General features: G+C 45.2%; 1 protein-coding gene across 1 annotated transcript in view; it reads right to left on the bottom strand.

Annotated features, from left to right (window-relative positions):
• Positions 1–4,170: 4,170 nt before the first annotated feature.
• Positions 4,171–25,940, bottom strand: part of PIP4K2B (phosphatidylinositol-5-phosphate 4-kinase type 2 beta) — a 45,900-nt gene continuing 24,130 nt past the window's right edge. The window contains exons 7-10 of the mRNA XM_033918193.1: positions 9,597–9,710; positions 8,704–8,959; positions 8,098–8,201; positions 4,171–7,923 (exon numbers count right to left, since the gene is read on the bottom strand). Coding sequence (XP_033774084.1) covers positions 7,843–7,923; positions 8,098–8,201; positions 8,704–8,959; positions 9,597–9,710 — 555 coding nt within the window. The 3' untranslated portion in view covers positions 4,171–7,842. The remainder of the gene's footprint in view (positions 7,924–8,097; positions 8,202–8,703; positions 8,960–9,596; positions 9,711–25,940) is intronic.

The raw sequence follows: 25,940 nt of genomic DNA, 5'->3' as shown, positions 1-25,940 counted from the left end.
TTCTTGAGTAGGCTCAGCAAGGCATCTTTTCAGCTTTTGCAGAGGTGTCACTGTTGAATCTAACAGTGAAGACAGCTTTTCTCATAGCCATAGTGTCAGAGATATAGGCACTATCATGCAGAAAATTGTTCCTCAGATTTACAGACAGGTATTTCTCTTTGCATTGTTCCTTCATTTTTAACAAAGTAGTATCGTATTTCCATGTCAACCAGAAGTTAAGATTGCTCATTTTTCGGAACATGGGTCCCAAAAAGAGGGACAAAATTTTGCAACTATTGGACGTACAGAGTGTAACCAATGATTTTCAGCTTTCAGATCATGTTTGTCTTAACCAATGTTGCTATGCTGGGTAAGCTGGTATCTAAAGCAACCATTTCCAGATGGATTTGTATGGCCATTTCATCAGCATACATTGGCTGTGGGAAACAGCCACCAATTATCTTGAGAGCACACTCCACTAGAAGTGTGGCATCTTCATGGGTAGAGACATGGGCAATTCCTCCAATGAAATTTGTAGAGCAGCTACATGTTCCACTCTCTCTCTCTCTATATATATATATATATAGTCTGCCCATCTGCAGTAACCATTATCTCTTCCTCTCTCTAAGAGATCCCACATGCTTATCCCATGCCTTCTTGAATTCAGACAGTCTCTGTTTCTACCACTTCTTCCACAGCTTAGGTATGTCACCGCACCAGAACAGAAGATTAAATTCTTGCCTCAATAATCTTCCCCTGTCAGAATTTGCCCGATTACTGCCTCAGACAGGGTGTATGTCCACAGCTGGGGATCTTCTCCTGCCAGTCTGATATGAAGAGTAAAATATAAAACATTAAAAAAAATAAGTGAGTCTATTAGAGCTTCATAAGTGTTAGTACTGGATGCAGTTTAACAAGTGGGTTGTTCATTTCACCTGTGATTCCATTGTATGTTAACTTGGTTCAATTTTGTTTTACAGAGAACAGAAATGTATTTTTTATGGTATAGTGTTGATCAATTGCTTTGGTAAAAACTGAAAGGGGCAATATAGCCAGAGCTGAAGAATTACATTTCATCCTTCTGCATTAAAACTCGCAAGTATGGGGAAATCCCCTATAGTCAGGCTCATAGACACATCTACCAGAAGGAAGATTATGATGTAAGAATCTAATCTTCCATTACATCAACAAGTGAATCATATTTCTTGGAGCAGAAAAAAAATGCTTGTCAGTTCTCTTGGCTATGCTGCAGGAGTTCAGCACATCCAAGTTGATATTGTCATAGGAACTCTCTTTATCTAGGAGACTGGGAACGTTCATGGTAAGCATTTGATTTCATAAGAACTGCTAACCAATGTGAAGGTTTCTCACTTCTTCATTTGAACGAGAGAGCAATTATCAGAGGGTCTGGATGCTCAAATTCAACCTTGGTCACAAAAGGGTTTATTATATTTATTTCCTCCACTCAGTGTTGGGAAGTATTCCAAAGATTGTGTTCTAGTCTAGTCAGTCATTCTGGTAGCATGCAGGAGGCTTTGGTGCTCATGGACACAGTGCATCTTCAGACTGACCAGCCTTTGAAGCTACCTCAAGAACAGGGGCTTCTGGTTCAAGCTATAGAACTCTGGAGGATTCTTCTTGACTTGATATACCATCTTTCTATGGTTACAATCAAAGTGGTTTATATATTACTAGTGTTTTAGCCTGTTACATTTGGTACAGTAATGGGTGCTAGAATAGCCTCACTTATATCCTGACTCTGACCCCACCCATGACCCTCCATCTGGCCTCCTGGACCCTTATTACTTACCCGAGGTGGTCCTGACGTACCAACCCCTCCTCCCTCAGTGCCCCAAAGCAGCAGCGGTACACCCTCTCTGACCCTGTTGCACCCCTTTTGCCATCTTTCTCTGTCCTGTCCCCTCCTTCCTTCCCCAAGGCCATCTCTCTCTCTCTCCTGCTGTACAGACAGGCAGCTGTGAATGCTTGCAGGGTCTGCTGGAGTATATTAGGGGGGGGGGATAGATTCTGTAAAAGTACAGAATTACCAGCGCTTTCTTCATTCAGGGCACGCACCCACCAGCCATTCTTCTGGCCGTACACCCACTTCCCCCAAACCGGAAACAGGAACCGCAATCTGAGGCGGGAAGGCGCCGATGTGGGCTGACAAAATGAAATCCAAATCCTGCGCTGGCCATTCTTCCGGCCACGCACCCGCTTTCCCCAAACCGGAAACCGGAACCACAGTCAGAGGGGGAAGGCGCTGACGTGGGCTGACAAAACAAAATTCAAATCCTGCGCCGGCTCCGGTCTTGCCAGGCCATTTTGCTTGGGCCACTTTGGTGGACTGGATGGAGGACCTATAGAGCAGGGAGGCCGGCGCTTTGCAATTTCTCTTCCGGCACTGGTAAACGCGCATACTGCCACCACAGAGATCGCAGAAGCATGCAGGGTTTTATTATATTAGATATACAGATACTTCTTTGTACCTGGAGCAATGGAGGGTTAACTGATTTGCCCTGAGTCACAAGTTAGAATTGCAGTGGAAATCAAACCTGAGTGCCCTGGTTCTCAGGCCACTGCACTATCCATTAGGATACTCCTCCATTTACTACCTAGCTCTTGAGCAGCTGTAATGTCTATATTTCTGCAGTCTAAAAAAAAGATCCACTTCAATTGTGAATACTAGGATCTGGCATAGATTGAATCTTAATGCACCAACTAGGCAAGTTCCCTTTCTTTAGCTACATTTAGGCATGTTGTTTTTTTGATCTCCAACATAGCCATTGGGAAGTTTTGGTTTCCTTAGAATTGCAGCTAGGTGACTCATGTCTCTTTTATATATTTGCAAAGATCCTCTGCAGCAGCTCACTTTAGTTCATATAATATAAATCAGCTTAAGCCTCCTGTAAGGTCTTCCTGTTCTCTTTGTAATCTCAATTTAGTTCTCAAACCATTAAGACAGCCTCTTAAGAAAACTGTGCTTAAAGATCACACCTGGAAAATAGAGGGGAGGGGGGTTCTAACTATAATTTTGGCTCAGTTCCAAGCACTATTCTACAGCGATCCTTTCTTTCCTACTTTCAGCAGCTGAAGTTTTTATTAAGGCAGTGCCTTCCTTCCAAAAGTAGCATCCCCTTTCATGTCAATCAACTGGTTGTTCTGACCACCTTTAGAAAGGATAACTATGGAACTTTTATAAGATACATAAAAGTGATGAATGATTTGTTGAATGCTTTTTGCAGGTAATAGCTTTAGGAGCTGCCAAACCTACTTTCTTGCTGTTGGTTAGACAATCTGATTTCTCCCGCTTCCATTCTTTTAGGTAAGCACCCTACCACTAGTTAGAGTTTGAAAGTTCATTTTACTAAAAGCTTAGCACCCTAATTTATATTTACAGAGCTGCAACTTGGTCTTCACTTCACTTGGGAAGCATTACTCTAGATAGGGTAGCACAAGAGGAATCTTCCTTTGGAGCTAAAGTTTTCAGGGCAGGCGGCTATATGCTTTGCTATATCCCATAGCTTCTGCACTGGTCTGGGAAGGATTTTAATGAATATAAAATTACTTCTTACCTGTTATTTTTCTTTTTTGTATGTGTGTTCTAACATACCACTCTCAATTCCCTGCTTTTCTGGATCTTTTTGGCTGTTGCTATTTTTTTTTTCCTTTAAACAAAATATGTTTTTGAAATTTTTCAATCTAGAGAAATAGGTGAAGGATAAGCAATTCTGTTTTGTGCAGTGGATATGGTCACCGTTGTATTGCTTGGTTATTAAATGCTGAAAAGGTAAAACAGCCACAGTGCCATTATTCAGCACTTTTTTTTTTTCCTGACTCCATCTGCTATAGCTTCTGGACTGGTCTGGTAGGCCTCAAGGGAAAACAAAAAGCAAGTAAGAAATAGTTTTTTCATCTGACATACACTTAACACACCACTGGAAAAGAGGGGTAAGAGGCATGGTACTCATATTGAATCAACTGTGAGGCAGAGAAGTTGGTAGTCAGCATCAACAAGCACACAGTCCCCCCTCTAGTCCTTTCCCATTCTAAGGGAGACAATTTTTCTACCTGAATGGCAAATGCATTTTAGTAGGAAGGAAGCCTCTAGGCAACATTCATCTACATTCAAACCATGACTATGTAAACCCAGCTTCATAACAAAATAATCAGTAAATTAAGTTCAGAGGCAACTGTATAAACCATGATTAATCTTTTTTTTTTTTTTAAATACTTCAGGAGTTGAAAGGACCTAGATCCAGAGGACAAGAAACACAAAATTTCTTTAAAAAAACAAAAGAAATTCAAATTTGCATGTCACCTTTCAGTTATTTGACAACAAAAAAAATACTGCCTAACCAAACTTACAATTTTAAAAACATAATGCTACTTCAACTGTAAACAATATACAAAAATGCTTTTGTTAAACAAGTTACATATGGCATAATACATTAAAAAAAGATTAAATTGCATTTTTTACACATAATATGGCAACATCACATGAAGAGGAGGCAACAGGTATAAATACTCTTGAGGACAGCAAACAGACAAGCACACAGGCTCCATGTTTTGTTCAGACAGTGTCTTGAACAAGAACTGAATAATTCAATGCAAGTTTTTGATTTGATAGTAAATTCGGCTCAGGTCTTGCTATGACATTTACTTTGAAACAGAACTGCAGGCAATGGAATAAACTTGGAGTGAAAAAGCACAGCTTCCCTTCCCCTGCTATTAAGTTTAACTGACTACACTATTTCTATCAAAAGTGGATGCACAGATCTCTGAGAAGAAATAGCCAAGCCTATCCCACCCAGTCCTGATCTACCTGTCAGGACCCCTTAAACAATACTACTGCAGCTCACTTTAAAAGCACTAATTCTTATCTAAGAGTAATGGAGGATAGTGAAGTACATCACATTAAGAATGACAAAATGTTATTCACTTTTAGCTCATCAGCAGTGTGTGTACTAGTGTTGTCCGATTATACCCCAACACCTCCCCCAACCTGGTGAGAGACCTGACATACCTCTGAGGCCTGCCTTGCTGTGGGAGGGGGGCCTTCCCTCTACTGCATCACTGATAATGCAGCAAAGGGAAGCCCTAGCGGGGCAGGGTGCAAGTAGCCCATTCAGAGCGATGCCACTGTTGTTTTAAGAAGCCTCAGAGGTATGTCAGGTCTCTAGGTGGGAGAGTCAGTGGGGTGCTGCTGCACAGGGGGATGAGAGAGTGGGAGGGATGGAAAGCTGCTACACAGGGGAATGGGTGGTAGGGGAGGAAAGATGCTGCCCATGGGGGGTGGAGAGGAAGGGCGAGCAGAAATCCTGCATATGGTGGAGGGGAGGGAGACATGCATGGAGAAGAAAGAGAGAGAAATGTTGGATATAGAGTGAAGAGTAGGAAGAGAGGGTATATGGGGAGAGAGAAAAATGTTGTACATCATAATGGAGGGAAGGAAGGGAAAGATGCTGCATGGAGGGAAATGGAGAGGTTTGGCACAAGGCAGGGAGAGAGATATGGTAGATAGTGGGAAAGGAACAAATGTTGAATATGGCAGTGGGAAGGTAGAAAAAAATAATTTTATTTTCTATTTGGTAATTACAATATGTCAGATTTGAAATGTGTATCCTGCCATAGGTGGTGTTACACAGCGAGCGTGAGGTAGAACCTAACAGAGAGAGGAAAAGTCTTTCTTATTTTGTTTACACCACAACGCTGGCATGGGGTGCGTGGCAAGGATACAAAATAAACTCACCAGGACTTTAGGAAAAATAAAATAAAAATAAACACAACTCCCACTTGAACATGAAAAGCAAATCGAAGAATCAATTCAATAGGCCGAATTGAAAATTTTTTCCCTGAATGGGCAGCACTAGTGTGTACTGCTAAAGAAATTCTGCAAAGGCACCTACACAGTAGCTATCCTCCATTTCCCTTCCTCTACCCTGCACCAGTGGAGTAGCAAGAGGAGACGGTGCTTAATCCTTCTCCTCTGCTGCCTTAGGCCCAATTGCTTGTTTGAACAGCATATGGTTCAAATGAGTAGTTGGGCTTAATATGGCAAAGGAGAAGGATGTTTCCTGATATGCAACCATTCACCACCAACTTTGCCAAACTAATCTGCCTTCCTTACCAGCTCTGATTGCACAGCAAGAGAAGCACAGAGAGGGAGGATACTTAGAAGTGTAGCATTGGGGGGGGGGGGGGGTGTGCAAAGGAGACTTGAGGGTTTATGCATCCAGAGTTAAGAAGTGGAAGGCAGGGTTGGAGTATGGTCCAGGGAGAGAAAAAAGGTGGGAAGGGTAGACCCTGGGCACAGACAGAGGGGGGTTGTGAGAAGATAACTGCGGCTGGGAAGGGAGCCAAGGAGGGGAAAAAGTGAGTGTGGGGATTCTATGCAAAAAATTATGAATGTTAAATGTTAAAATATTGTGCACAGAATTTTAAATGTTTTTGCACAGAATTCCCCCAGTAATACTATAGGGAACTAGCACAATCTTTCCACTCCTTTGAGGAGGTAGAATCTCTAAACTAAAATTATAGTGACATACTCACAAGGCACCTGCAATTAACAGGCAGAGGATCAATGACAAGATTAAAACCACCTCAGTAAATCTACTTCCTAATAGGCAAGGACCATGAAACATTATCAAGTGAAAATTCTGTTTAAGAAATGGAAGCAAAGAAGTGAGGCATAGCTGTGATAAATGCCAGGATAAATATGGTGCTTAAGACACCTTTAAGAAGGGATGTGCAAAAAGCCATGATCTAAACCACACATAATGAGTAACTTATCAAATCATGAGAGAAAACTAGGCAGCTGGGGGAAGAGAAATGAGAGGTTCTAGGCTGGTAATCAGTTTCACATTAACTTAACTGATGTAACACTCTTGTCATTATTGAGAATAGAGATTAAATCTATAGCTGTCTTATCAGGACCTAACTCTGGAGGCCCTGTTTCAGTGTTACATTAAAGCCACCATACAGTAGAACTGCTGCTGTATATAAAGAGCCAAATCAGAAAAATTGGACAAGACAGTGACATTCTCCAAGCAGTGCAGGACTGGGGAACTTATACCAATCATCCTAGATATACCCCGTGCAGGAAAAGGAAATTTCCAGAGCTCTCTCTTCATTAACTTCCAAGTCCCCCACCCTATGGTGTAATAAAGTTGTCCCAGAGGTTTTTCCTATGGGTTAGCTGACCTAGCCATTGGCTTCTCTCTTTTTTTAAAAAGAAAAATGTTTTCTCACAAGATCTCAGCATTACCAATGATTCACAAGCATGCAATTAAAAAAGGTTTCTACTTTCCCTTATTGGTCAGCATGTCAAAAGATAAACTCACATTAGAAAAAAAAAATTGTTCTGCAAGAGAAAGTGTCTGTCTGGCAAATGCCTTACTCAGCTTCAGAAACCATCTTCTAAGAATAAATTAACTGAGAGCAATCCACATCCTCATAGTGGCAGCGAGTAGAGATTTTACTCACCACCACCTGAGGTCTCCAAGCAGGGTTATGTCGTACAGAACACCTTTTGCCTTTTTAAAGAATCCCACACCACAAAAGGCAACTCTTCATGGTTTTTTTCCATGAACTGGTTTTCAACATGAGCACAGAAAAATGTTATAAATAGCAGTGCTAAAGCAATGAGATTAAAAAAAGTCCTTAAATGCACATGATGGCATTTCTGTAACAGACGTCAGTCATCTGGAGTAATCAAGTAACATGTAATACAAGCACCCTGCAAAATGGCATGTCCGGTGTGCACAAGCATCCAATGCAGCACCTCTCCGTGTCACAGATGCACTGCAGTCTGCACTCACACAGTCTCTGGGGATACCTTCCTGAGGGAGGGAGAAAGGAGGACTACGTGATGATGTTGGACATGAATTCAATGAAGCGTTTTGAGTACTGTTCTGGATTCACGGTGGAAATCTCTGCACCTGCCTGGAAGACACAAGACAAATACAACATGTCAAATACAGACCTGCATATCTGCAAAATCTAGAAAGACAGACTTCCCAGTCAAGCTTACTCCATGTTTTAGAAGAGACCCAATGGAAAAAGGCCAGAATTTGACATCTCCAACCCATGGAAAAGAAAAGTCCAAAATCTGCTTACCCCATGCTTTACTGTTTTGGCAGCATGTGCAGCTTTCTTCTTTGCATCATATGGTGTCAGGATGTCTATAATGGCCATGAAATAAACTTCCTTCTTTGGAGCATCTGAGAAACAAACATTGAATTTCATTGACACTGAGCAGGGACGCCACCTCTGCTGGTTAGTGCTTTTCCCATGCTTCACAAGACACCATAATATGGGAGGTCTAGGATTTTGGTACATCTTTTTAAAATTAGAGCTGTTTTGTAAGCAGTCTGCACTTACAAAAGCTTTCTGTAGTAACTGTGTCACAATGCCTGAAACCTCATCACTGCTGTAGAATAGAAACAGTAGCAGAAAGATTAGCAAGGAAGATGATGAATCGCACTAACTTGGGCACTGCTTGCTCTATACACATGGGGCAGTACTTACTTACACAGCCAAACTGACTAGCTGTTGCAGTCAAATTTGTATTGGTGTGAATGATATGATGCAACATCACATGTACTTGGTCCCTCCAACAATTTTGGTTTGAAATGAGAGATTTAGAAGCATGTAGGAATTTTACAGCCTGGAAGTTGAGCACTTATTAGTGCAATCCTGAGACCTGCTCCTACTGGTACTCACTGTCATGGCTTTTCATGGCATACACATCCACTGAGGGGTCAAATTCTCCTGGCCCAAAAAATCGGGGAAAATTTAGGAGGTTGCCGGGGCTGTCAGGTGGAGTCCCATAGGAACAGATGGGGTTCCCGCCAATACCATCCTCAAACTCATCCTCCTCAGTCCGATCCTCCACCTCCATCTCCTCCTGCTCTGCACGGTCCACATCATGGATCCCTACCAGCAAGCTGTAGTCCATAATTCTCAGTTGCCATAAGAACTAGAAAGAATTTCAACAGAGAAGATTCAGCACTGCACAAAGAGAATTTTTTTTAATGTTAACAAAAAAATAACACATACACAGGCTATGTCCCTGCTCTCCTGCTGAAATATCTGCCTACCCAGTAAAATGGGCAACATATTGCATTCATCAGCCAGAAGACCATGTGTTTACTGTATTTTGCAACTTGTTATAAAGAAAACTGAATACATCAACTCCAACAAAATCAAAGGGACAACATGAAAATATGAAGGGTTGGAATATCCTTAGGGACAGTGCAGCAGTAGTGGCTTGTTCCATGCTGTTTCTGGGGTTCAGCCTGGGAATGTCATGGGACAGGAGAAAAAGGTTCTCACCTTCTTTATAAAGCCTTGGATTAAGCCTGCATGAGTCACAAATGTGGGGTCTCTGGGGGTTGGGAAAGCAGGCACTGCATGCCCTCTGCAGTAAGAGCTAATGACGACTGTTAGATGTTTTCTCATGTATCCTTGCAAAACAAAGAACAAAAAAGCTCTAGAAATACACTGTGCCGAGGATACAGAGGATATCTCCTGGCAAAAGCTAGGGCTTTTGAGAGATGGTCCTAGTATGCAGGAGAATCCTGAACATTTAGGCAATGGTTAAAGCAACCACTCACCTCCACGTCTCGTTTGAGCTTCTCCAGGAACATCTTTTTGTTCTCTTCCCCAACATGCAGTCTCTGACCTTCATTTAGAAAATCATTGTCTTTGAATGTGGGCAGCTCCTTGGCCTGCAAAAGGAAGGTGAAATTTATTCAAATCTGCTTGGAATTTTCTTTGAGTCCTGCAATACTAGTCCAGTCCAAGTCAAACCAATGGGTTCAGTCCCCCTACCAGCAGATGGAGGTAGAGATACTGAATATTTCACATTTCCATCAGTAAAAAAAATTCAACTACAGTGGAATCTTGGTTTGCGAGCATAATTCGTTCCAGAAGCATGCTCGTAAACCAAAGTGCTTGTACAGTGGTGCCTCACACAACGAACTTAATTCGTTCCAGGAGCAAGTTTGTTATGCGAAAAGTTCGTTATGTGAAACGCGTTAAGCGCAGTGACTAACGACTGCCTGCAGTGCCTGCGCAGAAGGATGCAATACATCGGCAGCGATCGTGGAAGCTCGGGCGACTTCGTTGTGTGAAACAAAGTTCGTTGTATGAATCATGACATGAAGTTTGTTGTGTGCAGCGTTCACTGTGCGAGGCGTTCTTTATGCGAGGCACCACTGTATATCAAAGCAACTTCCCCATAGGAATGAATGGAAATACAGGCGATTCGTAACACATCCTTCTGGCTCCCGCTCTCATTAGAATCTCGGAGATAGCAGAAGCCAGGCAGCCTTTGCCAGGCATGCGCAGATGCTCAAGGCCCAGCAAAGGTCCCACCGGCACGTCCTGTGGGTTGGTGCTGCATGCCACCACCCAATCGTGGTAAGGGTTTGGGCTTGCATATCGAGTCAACACTCGGTTTGTGAGGCAAGATTCACAAGAGTTTTGCTCGTCTTGCAAAAAAAAACACTCGCAAACCGTGTTACTCGCAAACCGAGGTTTGACTGTATAAAAGATATGTAAGCAATCTACTTTCTTACCAAGTGGCCAAATGTGAGTCTATAATTCAACTGTTAATTTCACTATCATTCTCTTACATGCACTTTAGAAGATTAATGAAAATATATTTGTTTAGTAAATTTAGAAAATGGATTATTGTATGGCTTCAGTTGATTGTAAATTCAACAGTTAAAAGTGCTGGTTTTATCTTTTGTAAATCGCATAGGACCACAAGGTATTTCCAATTCATAAATAAAGTTTTATGTTATATCACCTGTGTAGTATAATGGCCTGCATAGCCTGGAATTCTACAGTATACCACTACCAAGGCAGGTTTAGGACTATCTTGCCACACACCACCTTAATCCCATCAAAACCACTACAACATAAAACATGAGCACACTACTTCCAATGAACTATATACACAACTCTAAGAGCAGGCTAAGCCTGAAAGATATCTTGTACACTACAGTCTTCCAAAAGGCAGGCCACTGGATTGTTCCAGTAGAATTCAAGGAAAGGAAATTAACAGGTATAAATAAAATTTCACCTTCCTTATTATCCAACCAATGAGATGTACCAAAGCAATGTTTTACTAGCCAAAAGCTATATTCACTCCTTGCCAGAACATCAATTTTATATATTTACATCAGTGGTCTCAAACACGAGGCCCGCAGGTCGCATGTGGCTCTCCAAGTTTTATTTGCGGCCCGCGGTCTGGACTGGATCATTCTCTTCCTTATGGAGCAGCAGCGTGTCTGGCCGGTTCGTTCTGTTCAAAGCTGCGGGTTGGCGGCTCCTTGCGCTATCCACTCCTGCATCGGAAGCCTCTCTGACATCACAACATCAGAGAGGCTTCAGACGCAGGCGCGGATCTCGCAAGGAGTCGCCACCTGCGGCTTTGAACAGAATGAGCCGGCCAGACATGCTGCTGCTCCAATGGCGTATCAAGGGGTGGAGGGGCGGTCCGCACAGCTGGCCACCCTCTACTGTTCTCCCTAGAGTACGGCTCGTCTAGAGCATTGGTGCCCAAATTGCTTCCCTTCCCTTCTCACCGCTGCCATCAGGGAACAGGCCAGCACCGTGCTCTTTGATCTCCCTGTTTCTCTCGCCGCTCGACGTCAATTCTGACATCGAGAGGACGTTCTGGCTAGCCAATCGCTGCCTAGCTGCCCTGAACGTCCTTTCCGACGTTAGAATTGACGTCGGGTGGCGAGAGTTGGTTGGCCCCGTGGAGAAGAGAAGCGTGGAGATCTTGGCCTGTTCCCGATGGCGGCAGCAGCAGCAGTCTATTCCCCGGCGGCGGTGGCATGGGGGAGGGAAGGAAGGAGGAAAGAAAGAAGGGGGGGGACAGGGAGCCAGAAACAAAGCAAAAAATGGGACACGGAATCAGAGAAAGACAGACATAGAGAAAGAAAGAAAAAGTTGGGGGAAGGAATGAGGTCTGGAGGAGAGGAAGCATACAGGAGGCTGAAAGAATGGAAGAAATATTGGATGCACAGTCAGAAGAATAAAGTGCAACCAGAGACTGATGAAATTACCAAACAAATGTAGGAAAATGATTTTATTTTCAATTTAGTGATTGAAATGTGCCAGTTTTGAGAAAGAAAAGATATTAAACTTTAAATGTGAGTGCTGCAGAAAAAATAGAGTACTTGGAGGGCTGCAGAAAAAATAGTTAATGTCTTATTAAAGAAATGACAATTTTGCATAAGGTTAAACTCTTTATAGTTTTTATATCTTTCCTTTTAACTGTTAAAGGAAAATTTTATAAACTATAAAGAGTTTAACATCATGCAAAATTGTCATTTCTTTAATAAGACATTAACTATTTTTTTCTGCGGCCCTCCAAGTACCTACAAATCCAAAATGTGGCCCCGCAAAGGGTTTGAGTTTGAGACCACTGATTTACAGTGGCACAGTAGTTAAAAGCTACAGCCTCAGCACCCTGAGGTTGTGGGTTCAAACCTACCCTGCTCATTGCCCCAGGTACATTAGATAGATTGTAAGCCCACTGGGACAGACAGGGGAAAATGCTTGAATACCTGAAAAAATTCATGTAAACCATTCTGAGCTCCCCTGGGAGAACGGTATAGAAAATTAAATAAATAAATATACAGGCAGTCCCCAGGTAACGAACATCTCATTTACGTCGGACTCCTAGTTACAAATGGGGGTGTCCGCGTTCTCCCTTCCATGTCCCAATGTGCCCCGCCTTCCATTCTGTGTCCCAAGTTCCTGCCTCCATCCTGCAGGCATTTACCTTTTTTGGCCAGCTCCCTCCTCTTCCTTCCAGTCGTGCACTTGTTTCTATTGACAAAGCCATGGGTAGCAGTTCTTACATATTGCTCGTGGTTGACCCAGAAGACTTCCCTAACATCAGAAGGAAAGCTTCTGGGTCAGCCATGGCAGCGTATAAGCTACCCATGGCTTTGTCAAGAGAAACTAGTGTGCAGCTGGAAGGAAAGAGGAGGAGGGAGCCGGCCAGAAAATGTAAACGCCAATGGGACGGAAGCACGAACTTGGGACAGAGAATGGAGGGAGGGAGATGGGCACATTGTGACATGTTTACAGCTTCTTCTTGTTGGTAGGGTTGGGGTTTTTTGTTTGTTTTTAACTACTAACAGACACATGCAATGCTGGATTATAGAACTTGAGACTGGATGGAAGAAGGTAGGGGGCATAATCTTGGGACACAGAATGGAGGGAGGGGAGCATGAACTTGGGAAAGGATGGAAAAATGGAGGGAGTGAGGGAGAGATGCTGAGGTGAAGGAGGGAATTGAAAGGGAGAATTGTTGGGGATGGGTATCTGAGTGAGAGGGAAAGAGAAATGGTGTACATGAGGAAATGAAGAAAATTATTGGGCATGGTGATGGGAGAGGAGTCAGGTAGAGATGCATGGGAAAGAGAGAAATGAGAGGGAGAAATGTTGGATGTGGTGGTGGAGAGGGAACAGTGAGACTGATGGAAAGGGATCCCCTTCCAGTATGCAGTACGGTGAAGAATGAAAGTAGGTGTAGTGCAGACCTCAAATCTTTTCTATTTAAACTATAGTACTTTATTTTGAGGACTGTTTCTTTAATGTTTTTACATACAGACTGTGTACTGTACAGGAAAACATAAATACATATATGATTCAAGTTACATACAAATTCAACTTAACGGTTTTAAAAACAGAACTCATTCTTTACCTGGGGATTGCCTGTATTGTTATTAGGCATATCCAATATAGCAGTTTACATAAAAGTCTACAAGACAGACAGTAATAGAAACAGAGGAGGAAAAAAAAATATCACAAAATTAGGGAAACATTAGCCCAGAGTTTGTTGTTCAGGCCGAGGCAGAGCAGACATCTTTGGATGTCTGACATCAGAGAAGGGCTTCTTTACTGATACCATTACTTTGGCATCTTGCCATGGGCCTGAAGAGGCATGTCCAAAGGGCACACCACACCTCTTTAGGAGCCACAAGCAAGGGAATATCTTTCTTGTTTTCTATGGGGAAAAGGAAAGGAGTTTCAAAAGGGCTTGTTACCTCTAAAGGCATGATGGATCAACATTTTACAGTACTATTTAATCCTCTATTGAATACAAGTGACATTTCCCCTACTGAAGTCTCCAGGTGGGAGCAAGAACTCCACTCCTCAGCCAAGTTCATTGCCAGAAGAGAATAAGATACTGCATATGTCGAATTGGAAAATAAGCTTATTCCAGACATATTTTTTAGAGTGAACCCAAATACTCTGCCCTCATAGGGTGTAGCTAAAGTGAATGAAGTCCCTTTTTTTGAATTATTTCCTGGCAAAAATGCTGGAAGCCTAATTAAACCTCTGAGAGCCATATAAGGTAATAGAGAAATTTATTTTTTACTGTCTTAGGGTCCCTTTTACAAGGCTGTGATAAATGCACAAAAGCCTATTCAATTTCTATGGGCTTTGGTACATTTACCATAGCGGCATCACTACCACGGCTTTGTACAAGGGGCCCTTAATTAGAATACTTAATTTGCCTACAAAGCTTCTTTTTCTTTACTAAAGAGATTGTCTGATAATTTCTAGTCCACCTTACTGGGAACAAAGCACATTTAAAAGTGAGTTAATATCTTGTTATAAATATCATGTTTCTTACTTATCTTTTTCTTTCTTAATATGTATTACCGTATATTTTATAATTTAAATTGCAATAAGAAAAATCACAAAATTATCTATTGCTTAGTTATCTCTTTATCCATATCTTCAAAATTATCCATATCTTAGTTATCTCCTTTTCTTTCTTAATATACATTACTAGTCTTTAAGCCTGTTACATTAACGGGTGCTAGAATAGATGTGTGTGTCTGTCACTCTTTCTTTCTGTCTCTCTCTTTCCTCAGCTATCCACCACCACCCCTTGCCTGCTCCTCCTGTCCAGCAGTAGCCCTTCTCCCTTCCTTTTACTTCCCCTGTGTCCAGCAGCACTCCTTCCCTGCTCCCCCTGTCCAGCAGCAGCCCTTCTCCCTTCATTTTACCTCCCCTCTGACCAGCAGCAGCCCTTCTTCCTTGGTTTAACCTCCCCCCTGTCCAGCAGCACCTCTTCCCTGCTCCCCCTGTCCAGCAGTAGGCCTTCTCCCTTCCTTTTACCTCCCTCCTGTCCAGCAGCACCTCTTCCCTGCTTCCCCTGTCCAGCAGCACCCCTTCTCCCTTCGTTTTACCCCCCCCTTGTCCAGCAGTACCTCTTCCTTGCTCCCCCTGTCCAGCAGTAGGCCTTCCCCCTTCCTTTTACCTCCCTCCTGTCCAGCAGCACCTCTTACCTGATCCCCCTGTCCAGCAGTAGGCCTTCTCCTTTCCCTGCTCCCCTTGTCCAGCATCTGCTAGCCCGGGCAGCCTCAGGGCTTTTGCTAGGCCAGACCACCTCACATTATCGAAGTGGGCCAGCCTAGCAAATGCCCGGCGGCTGCTGCATTTGCTGGTCCGTGGGTGAGAAGAGGCGTCCTGGCAGCAGCAGCGCAGGAGTCAAACCGCCACCACTGCTCAAATCGCTGCATGCGCCGCAAGCCGTCCCACGTGCCTGAAATAGAATTCGGCACGGAAGCACACATCACGCTGTCAGGTAACACGGAGTTGTAAGTGCCATGCGAGCTTAAGGTTTTATTATAGAGGATGTGTTATATTTTAAATTACAATTAAAAAAAAAAAAAAAAATCACAGTATTATCCACAATAGAGAACAAGGGTTCAAATACTTGAAAGGTATTAATGTCGAACAAAATCTTTTCCAGAGAAAGGAAAATAGTAAAACCAGAGGACATAATTTGAGGTTGACGGGTGGTAGACTCAAGAGCAATGTAAGGATTCTTCTTTACGGAGAGGGTGGTGGATGCCTGGAATGCGCTCCCGGGAGAGGTGGTGGAGATGAAAATGGTGATGGAGTTCAAAAAAGCATGGGATGAACACAGGGGATCTAGAATCTAATATAATAAAACCCTAAGCCGTGCATGTGCACTCTTACCTGCGTGCTCCCGTTTTCCGTGCGCTTTAGGTCCTTTAGGTTTTTTCCGTGCGCGGCTTAGGGTTTTGTCGGCTTCAGGTGGCATGGAGGCTGCCAGCCACGGCGGCTGTCGGCGCCTGCAGGCCGCCGCGACTGTTGGCGGAGGGCACACGTGAGGTAAGGGCTGGACAGGGGACAGAGATGGGGGGGAGAAAAAGGAAGGGAGGCCTACTGCTGGACGGGGGAGCAGGAAAGAGGTGCTGGGGGGAAGAAAAAGGAAGGGAGGCCTACAGCTGGATGGGGGAGCAGGAAAGAGGTGCTGATGGACAGGGGAAGAGACGGGGGGGAGAAAAAGGAAGGGAGGCCTACTGCTGGACAGGGGGACAGGAAAGAGGTGCTGCTGGACAGGGGGGGGAGATTAAAAAAGAAAGAAGGGCTGCTGCTGGATAAGGGGAGCAGTGAAGGGGTGGTGGTGGACACAGGGAAGGTAAAAGGAAGGGAGAATGGGTGGACAGCCGAGGAAAAAGAAATACAAAAAGAAAGACAGAAATACAGAAAGCGGCTAAGGAGAGAGAGAGAAAGAAAGAAAGACAGACAGACACACATATATTCTAGCACCTGTTAATGTAACAGGCTATAAGACTAGTAAGAAAATAATAGTAAATATTGAAGAACTAAGGCCAGTACTGGGCAGGAGGCAGGAGAAAGCAGGAGAAAAGCCAGGAGAGAGAGGGCAAGCAGAGAGAGGCGAAGGAGATCAGAAAAAAGCAGAGCAGGGCGCCAGAACAGGTGAAAGAGACATCCGGGCAGCGGTGAGAGTAGCTCCGCCCACCCCCCACCTAATCAGCAGCTAGCATCCGGGCTCCTCCTCCATAAAAGGAGGCGTGCCAACGGCGCGCAGCCGTTCGGCAAGCGGCAAAGGCGCTCGCCTTAGCGAGAGCGCCTTTGCAAAGGGCCTCAAGGAAGGGCTCCGGATAACCGCCAAGGTAAGAACTCAACACATAACAAGGCGGAGTACAACCAACAGGCACATACAACTAGCTATTTAACTTCTAGACTATCTTTTAAACTTTCAAACCAGGCAGACCCTTCTAACTAGCCAACAAAAAGACAGACTTCTCAACCTAAACAACAGGCAGACCTTACCAGTCACTCTATCCTTCAAACTTTCAAGCTATTTAACAGGCACTTTTTCCTTCTAACTTTCAAACTATTTAACAGGTAGCCCTTTCTAGCCAACTAACAAACAGGCAGCCTTAACTAACAATTAACTAACTAACTACTCTATCCTTCAATCTTTCAACTCTCTGACAGGCAGACTTTCATACTATCTAACAGGCAGACTTTTCTAGCTCACTAACGAACAGACAGACAAGACATAACTAACTAACAAATATCTAAACTAAAAAAATAATAATAATAATAATTTTTTGAAAATGGCAGGAAGAACTAGAAGCAACAGGGCTACAATCAAGTCACCGAAGGGATCCATTGCCAGGATCTTGGACTTGATACACTGTTTGTTAGTCTGGATGCCTCCAAAGCTTTTGATAGTGTAAACTGGTCCTTTTTGTTTCGTATGTGGGGCTGGGGGGGGCTAATCCATGGGCTGGGGGGGCTAATCCATGGGCTTCCTTGCTTGTAAATGGCACTCGCACAGATTCCTTTCCCATTTTCCAAGGCACGCACCAGGGCTGTCTTCTTTCTCCACTACTCTTTTTGCTCTTTTTGGAACCATTGCTCTGTACTTTACGCCTTTTTGATGAGGTGCGAGGACTCCGTGTTGTGGGAGAGTCTTTGAAAATATTGGCTTTTGCAGATGATATGTTTTTGATCCTCACTGATCCTGAGGTTTCCTTACCCCATGCCCTATCTCATTTCTGAATTTGGCTTCCACTCCAGCCTCTCTTTGAATTTAGACAAGTCCATGGCCTTGCCCTCTTGTATGGCTGTTTGCACTGCTTAGAGGGGGCGGTTTCCCCTGAGATGGGCGGAGTCTGAGTTAAAATACTTTGGGGTCCGTATTCCTCTTGATCTTTCCCGATTATATTCTTTGAATGTGGACCCCTTATTTTCTACATTTGGGAACCAGCTACAGTTGTGGAGGGGTCTTCCGTTTTCATTATTGGGCCGGGTGAGTCTCTATAATATGCTTATTCTTCTGCAGTAGTTGTACGTCTTTCAGGTTCTCCCTCTCGCCGAGATTCTCGGAGATCTCTGAGAATCTCGGCGAGAGGGAGAATTAGAAGGCCTTGAGCATGCGCAGATGCAAGCTCAAGGCCCAGCAGAGGCAGGAAGATCTTCTAGCGGCACCGGCACGTCCTGTGGGTTGCGTGCCGGTGCCAGATGGGGGGGGGCAAGTTCAAGTTGTTCAGGCAGGGGGGTGCCGGTTCGAGCGGGGGGGGGGGGAGCGATGCTGGTTATCAGAGGGAGGGGGGATGCTCGCAAATCAAGTCAACGCTCGGTTTGCGAGACACGTTTTGCGAGAATGTTTTGTCTTGCAAAATACTTGCAAACCAGGTTACTCACAAACCGAGGTTTGACTGTACTTCCTTAGAACTTTCTTGTTTTACTGCTACTCACTTTAGTGCCTTTCTTCACTCTGCTTTACTTTCTAACTGGGGGCCTGCACCCAGTGCCTTGTTGCACTGCCCACTACAACTGGGTTTGCAAATTTCACTTACTTAGCCCCACTATATCTCCCTTTTTACCGCTCCGCTTTAATGTGCATTTTCCACCTGGGATTGATAATGCTAGTTTTGTGCATTGGGAAGCAAAGGGGATTCGTTATTTGTTTCATCTAGTCGATGATGAAGGCAGGATAAAATCTTTTGACCAGCTATATGAGGAATTTGTTCTTCCTCCAACAGATGGCTTTGTCTATCTGCAGATCCATCATTATATCTCCTCTCTGCCTTGTAATCATTTTTCGACTTCCAATAGGGAGTTATTGTCTAAGGCAGGGGTGTCCAATGTCGGTCCTCGAGGGCCGCAATCCAGTCGGGTTTTCAGGATTTCCCCAATGAATATGCATTGAAAGCAGTACATGCAAATAGATCTCATGCATATTCATTGGGGAAATCCTGAAAACCCGACTGGATTGCGGCCCTCGAGGACCGACATTGGACACCCCTGGTCTAAGGCATTCACATTTGGCTCCCAACAGCTGGTACCATTAAAATTTTACCATAGACATTTGAAAGACGAGTCCCCTTTGCTTGACTATATTAGATTACGGGATGCTTGGGCTCGTGATTTAAATGTGGAATTGTCTGAGGATGTGCTATTGACTGCTATAAAAAAGTTACCGATTTATGGCAAATATACTGTATTTTGGGAACAACATTACAAATTAGTTCTCCGATTGTATATATCTCCACGGCGAGCTCATTTGGCGGGGCTTCACCCAACTGCAGCTTGCCAGCACTGTCATGCCCCTGAAGCTGGTCTAGGCCACATGTTCTGGATTTGTCCTGCAGTGCAAGCCTTTTGGGACTCTATTTTTCTCTTTGTGGACCGCATTTGGAACATTACTGTACTGCGCTCTGCTTTGGTGTTGTTGGGTGCCTCCCCACACTTTCATCCTCATCGACCTGGGGCAGCAGCATTCCTTCGTTGGACTGTTTGACAGCTATACAGTGTATCTTACTTAAGTGGATGGAGGTGGAGGCCCCAGACTATTCACTTTGGCAGTCGCCTGATTACGCTCCTCTCCTGGGAGCGCAGAGGTGTGCAGGATATTTCTTCTTTGCCTGGACGGGTCTTCCAGCGCACTTGGGAACCCTTTTGGTCTACTATGACACTGGTGGCCCATAGCCGTCTGTTGAATTGTTAGCCTTGTTACCTATGTAACTCTGTTCTGTTTAGTATCCTTTTGTCTATGATTCCTTGTTGTCTATGTATGGAGTACATCTTATGGTATATGTGTGAGGGGATTGGGGGCTGGGGGGTGGGGTGGTGGATTGCTTCTGGGAGAATTCCTGAGCTGATCTTGTTGTATTTTCTATATCTGTTTCTGGTTCTTCTGTGCTCAATAAAATATATTGAACAATAAAGTTTTGAAGAAGCAGGGAGCTGAAGAAAAAAAAAAAAAAGATTGCTAAAAATCCAAGATGGACACTAACACCAAATTTGTGCCAAAATCGCCATTGTTTACACCGGGGGTGTCCAACCCACAGCACATGGGCCGCATGCAGCCCCGTGAAGAATTCTGTGCGGCCTTGCTCACGATGTGGTGTTTTCCTCTGCCGGCTCCTTCCTCCGTCTTGCTGCAGCGTTTGCTTAAAGCCGTGAGCAGCGGATCCTATGTGCCTTTTGTGGCTGACCCGGAAGTGTTCCCTCTGACAATGCGACATCAGAGGGAACGCTTCCAGATCAGCCGAAGGAGGCGCATGGAAGACGCAGACAGCGGCTTTGAGCAAACGCTGCAGGCATGGCTTTTGCTCCAAGAGCCGCAAGTTCAGTGTCGCCTGTAACTTCAGCCAGATCCTGGGGAACCCATAGTGACTGAACATCAATGCAGCCACTGAGGAGGAGCTGATGACCCTGCTGGGGGTGAGCTGAGCCGGGGCAGCTGCAGGTGGCATCGAGCCCTTCCCCGGCGTGCACAAGAGCCGACCCTTGCTGCACATGGCCACGAGGAACCTACAGCGCTGCTCCATGGACAAGGCCAACAACCCAGTGCTTTGCATGACCCTGCTGGAGAACGGGTAAGGGATCAGCAGTATTAAGCAAATGCTTCACTTGGCCATGAGGGGTAATTAGGGGTGAATGCTGCGCTGCTGATGGGTGGGGGGGGGAGAAATGCTGCTTCTGCACAGGGAAGGGGGGAAGAGAAATGCTGCTGCTGCACTCAATTGGGGAGAGAGAGGGAAGGATGGAGAAGGAAAAGGGAGAGGAATGAGAGATGTCAAGTCCATGGGAGGGGAGGGAAGGAGACAGATGCCAGGCCAGGGGAAAGGAAGGAAGGAGAGAAAGGAATGAGAGAGGATGCCAGGTAATGGAGGGGAAGGGGGAGTTGGAAGGAGAGGAGAGATGACAGGGCATGGGGGAGGGAAGGGACGGAGATAGAGATGCCTGACCATAGGGTGGAGTAGTTAGGAAGGAAGGAAAGGAGAAGAAAGAGATGTCAGAGCATAGGGGAGGGTTGGAGACAGAAAAATAGAGGGGGGGGGGTGAAGCTGAAATGAATCATATACAAAGGAGAGAATGGGCATAGGATAGACAGTTTATGGAAGGGGCACAGAAAGAGGGAAGATATCATATGGAACGGGGAAAGAGCAGACAGAGAAATGGAAGGGGCAGAGAGAAACAGGGCAGACAGTGGATGGAAGAGGCTGATGCTGCATGGAAGACAGAGAGAGGACAGATGCTGTCTAGAAAGAAGAGAGTGAGGATAAGATGATTAAAGCAAGGGGGATTTGTTCAGAGATGGGTTTTTTTTGGGTGGGAGGGTATTAAAAGAAGTGCCAGATTAGGCATGGGGGGGGGGGAGAGCATATGGGACCAGAAACAGAGGACAGAGAGAAATGGAAAGGCAATGGTCTGAAGGAAGAGAAGTTAGACCTGGGGTAGTGTGGAGAAAGAGGGAAAGAGATACTTGAAGGGAGAATTGTTGGGAAGAGAAAGAAAGAAATGGTGGACCTGGAGAAGGGAGGCAGGCAGGCAGAGGGAAAGATGGGATGGGGGACAGTTGGGAAGAGAAAGGGAGAGAAGTTGGATCTAGGGATGGGAGGGAGGGAGAAATGTTAGGCCTGTGGATGGAAGGCAGAGAGATGCAGCACCTCTCTCTTTTTTTTCCTCCATTTCATTGTTCAGCATCAAGGGGGGAGGGAAGAAGAAAAACAGAAAAGAGAGAGAGCAAAATGTTGGACCACGGAGATAGAGGAGGAGAGATGGAACTATGGGAGGGCAGGAGGGAAGAGAGCTGGGATAAGATGATGCTAGGGGATGGAAAGAAAGGGACAGCGTTATAGCCTGACCAGTGGAGAGAGGGAGGGGGATTCTGAAAGTGGTGAGCCATGTGGATGAGGTCAAAATGGAGATGACAGGTTGAGTGAGAGAGCAGTGAGTACAGTGGTAGAAATGTGGTAATGGGGAGTAGATAGAAGGGAATAGGAGGCTGGGAAAAGCACAGTTACTTACCGTAACAGGTGTTATCCAGGGACAGCAGGCAGATATTCTCTACATGTGGGTGACATCATCCACAGAGCCCCATCGCGGACAGCTTTTCAAGCAAACTTGATTGAAGATTTCAAGTTTGCTGGTGCTGCACCATGCATATGTGTGCCTTCCTGCTCCACTAGAGGGTGCATCCCCTCCTCGTGGTCTTCAGTTCAGATAGCTAGCAAAGAAGCCAACCTGGGGAGGTAGGAGGGTTGCGAGAATATCTGCCTGCTGTCCCTGGATAACACCTGTTACAGTAAGTAACTGCTTTATCATAGGACAAGCAGGCAGCATATTCTCTACATGTGGGTGACCTCCAAGCTAACCAAAAAGGGACGGAGGGAAGTTGGCAATTCAGGAAAACAGATTACGCAAAACCGACTGGCCAAATCGGCCGTCGCTCCTGGACAAAGTATCCAGACAGTAGTGAGAGGTGAAGGTATGAACCGAAGACCAAGTGGCAGCCTTCTCAATTGGCGTAGACCTGAGGAAAGCGACAGAAGCTGCCATCGCTCGGACTTTATGCCCCGTGACCTGACCATGCAATGAGAGACCAGCCTGAGCGTAGCAGAAGGAAATACAAGCGGCCAACCAGTTGGACAAGGTGCGTTTGGAAACAGAACGGCCCAACCGATTGGGATCAAAGGACAAGAAAAGTTGAGGGACCTTCCGATGAGACTGGGTTCGTTGGAGATAGAAAGGCAATGCCCGCTTACAGTCAAGAGTGTGAAGCGCCACCTCACCAGGATGAGAATGCGGCTTAGGGAAAAACACCGGAAGGACAATAGACTGATTAAGGTGGAAATCGGACACCACCTTAGGCAAAAACTTAGGATGAGTACGCAGGACCATCTTTTCATGATGAAAAACAGTAAAAGGCGGATCCGCAACCAGAGCCTGAAGCTCACTCACTCTGCGAGCAGAAGTGAGAGCAATCAGGAACATCACCTTCCAAGTCAGGAACTTCAGATGGGTAGTATCCATGGGCTCAAAGGGACGTTTCATCAATTGAGCCAGAACCACATTAAGATCCCAAACTACGGGAGGAGGCTTGAGAGGAGGATGGACATTCAAGAGACCCCGCATAAACCGAGACACCAGAGGGTGGACCGAGAGCGATTTCCCGTCAAGCTGCTGATAAAAGGCAGCAATCGCACTAAGATGGACCCGAATAGAAGTAGCTTTGAGGCCAGATTGTGACAACGAAAACAAATAATCCAAAACCGAAGGCAAAGAGGCAGACACGGGATGCACACAATGCGAAGCACACCATGTGGCGAACCAAGTCCACTTCTGAGAATAACACTGTCTAGCAGAAGCCTTCCGAGAAGCTTCCAGAACATCCCTGACCGACTGGGATAACTCAAAAGGAAGAGTCAGGCGGAAAGGAACCAAGCCGTCAAGTGCAGAGACTACAGATTGGAATGCAGCAGCAAACCCCGACTCTGAGACAGCAGAGAAGGAAATACAGGCAGAAGCAGCGGTTCCCTGACACTCAAGTTGAAGAAGAAGGGAAAACCAAGGCTGCCAAGGCCACCGAGGAGCGATCAAAATCATTGTGGCCCCTGCCGACTTGAGATGCACAAGCGTCCTTAGAATCAAAGGAAAGGGAGGGAACGCATAAAGGAACCTGCCCGACCAATCCAGAAGGAAAGCATCGGCCTCCAGACATCTGGGGAATAGATCCTCGAGCAGAAGCAAGGTAACTTGTGGTTGAGAGGCGAGGCGAAGTATGTGTACTTATCTTCAAAAGTGTTGCTGTACTAGGCTGGTGGACCCGACATGTTTCGCTGCCGCTTCGTCAGGGTTCCACACATGCTGTTAACCTCCATCCCGCATAGACTCTTCAAATCCCTGACGAAGCAGCAGCGAAACATGTCGGGTCCACCAGTACCTGCTTTCATGCATGCATGAAAGCCAAAGGGGGGGGCAGGGAGGAGGGAAGGCAGCAGCTCTGCAATACTGCTTCCAGCTGCAGAACTTAGGAAGTTGGAGGGGGAGGAGATGGCTGTCAGTTGTTGAGGCTTGGGGATCCCTACTAGCTACAGTAGGGGAGATGTTCATTTTGAGGGAGCCTAAGATCAGAGTGGGAGGCCCAAAAAAGCAGCAATATTTACCCTAACTGAACAATCTTCCACGTGTGCTGCTGACAGCTGATTCAGCATCCCCGCTCTGATGAGGCTCACCTCTGAAGAGGCTCACCATAGCTGTAATAGAAGTGAATGAGAGAACCAGGAGCGCACATCCCTGCTCATCAGAGTGAGGATGCAGAAGCCTGTGGCTGCTCCCACTGTCAGCGGTGCACATGGAGGATCACTCAGTCAGGGTAAGTATTACTGCTTTTTTGGGTTCCTCTCCACAGTGTCCCTTTAATGAAGGTTTATTATTAGATATGTACATCTTCTATATTAGTAATTGCAAATTTGGGACCTGCTCAACCTTTTTTTGACTCATCTGCTAGTGTTAGTGTTTCTGCGGACCCAGAAAAATTTTTTTCTGCCAATGCGGCCCAGGGAAGCCAAAAGGTTGGATACCCCTGGTTTACACATTTCCTGAACAATGGTGATTTTAGGATTTTTCAGGAGGGGGAACATCCAGAAACACTCAAAACTCCACTTTTCCAACCTTCCCGATATCTCTCATAGACCGTCAGCCTGTGTACTCACTGTGACCCGACAGGATCCCTGCTGCAACACTGCTTTCAGCTCTCTCACAGTAGCTGTACAAGAATTTAATTGCCACAATGCTGGGAATTGGTCCTCAAAGGTTGATCTTCGGGATACCAGTCAGACTCCTCTGTCTAACTATACATCTACCCCCTGCGGATCAATGGATGTGCACCGGGATGGGTGGAAGCACAAAGACGCAACCAGCACCCTGAAAGACCCTGCTGAGCTTCCTAAGGGCGCCTAACAGCCTGCGCTCAACTCCCGCTTAACAGCAGGTGAGCCACTTCAGGGACAGCCTGCATTCCAGATAAAATTATGCAGGCTGGCCAACAGGTACCCAAAAAGGGATTGGCCTGTCAGCTACAAACCAGTCTGTGAATTCTCAAGCAGGTAGAGCTTCAAATTTACATTAAGTATGAAATTACATTGAATTTAAAGTAATAAAATAGGGAGAGCAGAAAACACACAACTGCAGCCATGCGTGCAGAAGGAAAAAACTGTGGAGGGTGCTACACTGCACAGTGAAGTATACCAGAGGCAAAGTGAAAAATCCGTAGTGGATTCCTTCTGCAGCATGCAGGTATGGGGAAATAACCCAGCTGTCTAGAATGTCTCACCTATTGCACTGGAACAGCAGTCAGTTTGTGCTCAGTCCCCAATTCCATTAACAGGAGGAGCATGTGAACATTTACTGCTTAACCCATAGGAGAGGGTCTTGTTGCACAGTTTGGGAACCAACACTGTAGAATTGGTTCCTTTGATAATATATATTAAGCACAGCACACACACCCCTTCTCCTCTTGTATCCATTTTCTACAATCACCAGTGTTTCTCAACCTAGACCCGGAGGCACACCTATTAGTAAGGTGTTCAGGACTGTCACAATGAATAAGATAAAATTTGTATACTCTAGAAACTCACAGTACACAAATCTCTTATGCACAGTCACTGTGGCAATCCTAAAAGCTCTACTGCCTAGGTGTTTCTCCAGAAAAGGGTCTGAAAACACTGATGTTCACAATGACAAGTACTCACTGCATTTACAGTACTTTAGAATCAGCAAACATGAAAAAAAGACATAAGGCAAAGTGATTCAGTAATACTCAAGAAATTGGGAAA

The sequence above is a fragment of the Geotrypetes seraphini genome, chromosome 13, assembly GCF_902459505.1.
Source record: "Geotrypetes seraphini chromosome 13, aGeoSer1.1, whole genome shotgun sequence".
Lineage (NCBI taxonomy): Eukaryota > Metazoa > Chordata > Amphibia > Gymnophiona > Dermophiidae > Geotrypetes > Geotrypetes seraphini.
Note: the sequence above shows the minus strand (reverse complement) of the source record. Positions and strands in the feature narration are given on the sequence as shown.